The 2,160-nt window shown below is 42.0% G+C and overlaps 1 gene segment (V, D, J or C); it reads right to left on the minus strand.

Annotated features, from left to right (window-relative positions):
- Positions 1-917: 917 nt before the first annotated feature.
- On the minus strand, positions 918-1,396 carry LOC126064707 (immunoglobulin heavy variable 1-2-like). The segment is given in 2 exon segments: positions 918-1,219; positions 1,302-1,396. Coding segments are annotated over 2 exon segments (348 nt in total).
- Positions 1,397-2,160: the final 764 nt, after the last annotated feature.

Genomic DNA, 2,160 nt, shown 5'->3' on the forward strand with positions numbered 1-2,160 from the left:
AGTAACAACCAGGAGAAATGTTCGCAAATCATACATTTTATAAAGGAATTGCATCATGAATATACAAGGACATATAAAACTGAGTAAAACAGTGTAATCTGGAAAAAAAAAAAAAAAAGGAGTGGCCTGACATTTAACAGACCTATTCTTATGCTAACCAAAGGGTCAGCAGTTCGAATCTACCAGGCGCTCCTCAGAAACTCTATGGGGCAGTTCTACTCTGTCGTATAGGGTCACTATGAGTCGAAATCGACTTGACGGCACTGGGTTATCACCCAAAAAGATGTGGAAAGATATTCAAAGTGTTCTTTCATTAGGGAAATGTAAATTAAAACAACCATGTGAAAGCACTACTAAACTATCAGAATGATTAAAATTAAAAATTCTGTCAACAGCATACTGCCAAGAATATGGAACACCAGGAACTGTCATTTGCTGAGGGAATGCAAAATAGCACAACCACTTTGAAAGAGAATCTGACAATTTCTTATGGAGTTAAAATGTAGGGTAATTACATGATTAGCAAAGGGGCTCCAAGATATTTACTCAACTGACTTGAAAACTTAAATTCAAACAAAAACCTCCCTGTGAATGCTTATATCAGCTTTATTATTTTCAGCCTCCTCTCTATGAATTTTGTGTAAAGGGTAGCTGTTGTATAGCAAATGTTTTCATTAACTTTGGGTCTCATTTCCTAACTCCATGTGATAGAATTTTGCACATTTATGCATGCTCAGTCTGTCTCCATTGTTCCTCATCTAACCACAGTAAATACATGTTTCTATGATTCTCTTTTCTCATTCACTTAAGTAAGTCGTCACCCAAGCTACCCTTGTCTTCTCCTCACTTCCAATGCAGCTGCCTTCTCCCTCAGGTTTTCTGACACCCTCAGGATGTGTTTATCACACCGTGTCTTCCTAACAGTAATACACAGCTGTGTCCTCAGCGCTCAGACTTCTCAGCTCCATGTAGGCTGTGCTGGAGGATGTGTCCCTGGTCATGATGACTCTGTTCTCATACTTCTGTGCATAGTCTGTTACACCAGAGTTTGGGTTGATCCTTCCCATCCACTCAAGACCTTGTCCAGAGGTCTGTCGTACCCAGTGTATATAGTAGCTGGTGAAGCTGTATCCAGAACCCTTGCAGGAGACCTTCACTGATGCACCAGGCTTTCTCACTTGAGCCCCGCTCTGCACCAACTGGGCTTGGGAGTGGACACCTGTGAAAAGGAGAAAGGAGTGGATGAAACCTCCTTGACTGGCCACAGAACCCACCTCATCCTGGAACTAGGACCACCTTACCTGTAGCTACTGACACCAAGAAGAGGATTCTCCAGCTCCAGTCCATGGCAAGTGAGCTATGCTCTCACCAGCTTCTGTAGGGGAGGAATGTAGTTAATCGGCCATGCGCTGGGGGTACAGACTTAACCATATTTAACTCAGTAGTTCTTATATTATTTGCATATTCAAGAGGCAGAATATTTCATAAAAAAAAAATTTTTTTTTAATACCTGGCATAGCCTGAGAAGCAGATATAAGATACAGGTACCATGAAGCAATGTGATTATGAGAGTACAAGACTTAATTCTTGTTGATATGTGTGTTCCCTGTAATGTTTCCAAACACTGTGCAGAGCTCTTCCCACTGAGAGGCACAGCATCCACAGGACTTGCTCCTTCTTGTGACCCTACCTCTGCTTGGTATACAGCCTACCTGTACCTTTTTGGGGTCCAGATATGGGTCTGCTTCTGACTAGTTGTATGGGCTTCACTGTGGTCCTCTCAGACACCAGTCGCATCCTATGAGTAATTCTAAGATAAGGACCATTGTCATCCCAAATGAGGGTACTGAAGGATCCATGGGTAGCTGTGAAATCTGCTCCTCACTTGGAGAAAATATTCCCAGGCCCCTGGCTAGGTGTCTTGAGCCCCCTGGCTGTTCAGTGAGAAGACTCTTGGTTCTCAGACCAACCCTGTGATGAGTGATGCAGGCTTGTGTAGCAGATCCCAATGATAATAGGAATTTTATGGGGCTCTTGTTAATTCACATCTTACAAAACCTTTCCCAGTTATTTGTGTTTTAATAACATTGGGTTTCATTTCCAAATTCCGCATAATACTGATTTACACATTATTTCTGCATTTTCAGTTCATTTCCATCA

The sequence above is a fragment of the Elephas maximus genome, chromosome 21 (genome assembly GCF_024166365.1).
Source record: "Elephas maximus indicus isolate mEleMax1 chromosome 21, mEleMax1 primary haplotype, whole genome shotgun sequence".
Classification (NCBI taxonomy): domain Eukaryota; kingdom Metazoa; phylum Chordata; class Mammalia; order Proboscidea; family Elephantidae; genus Elephas; species Elephas maximus.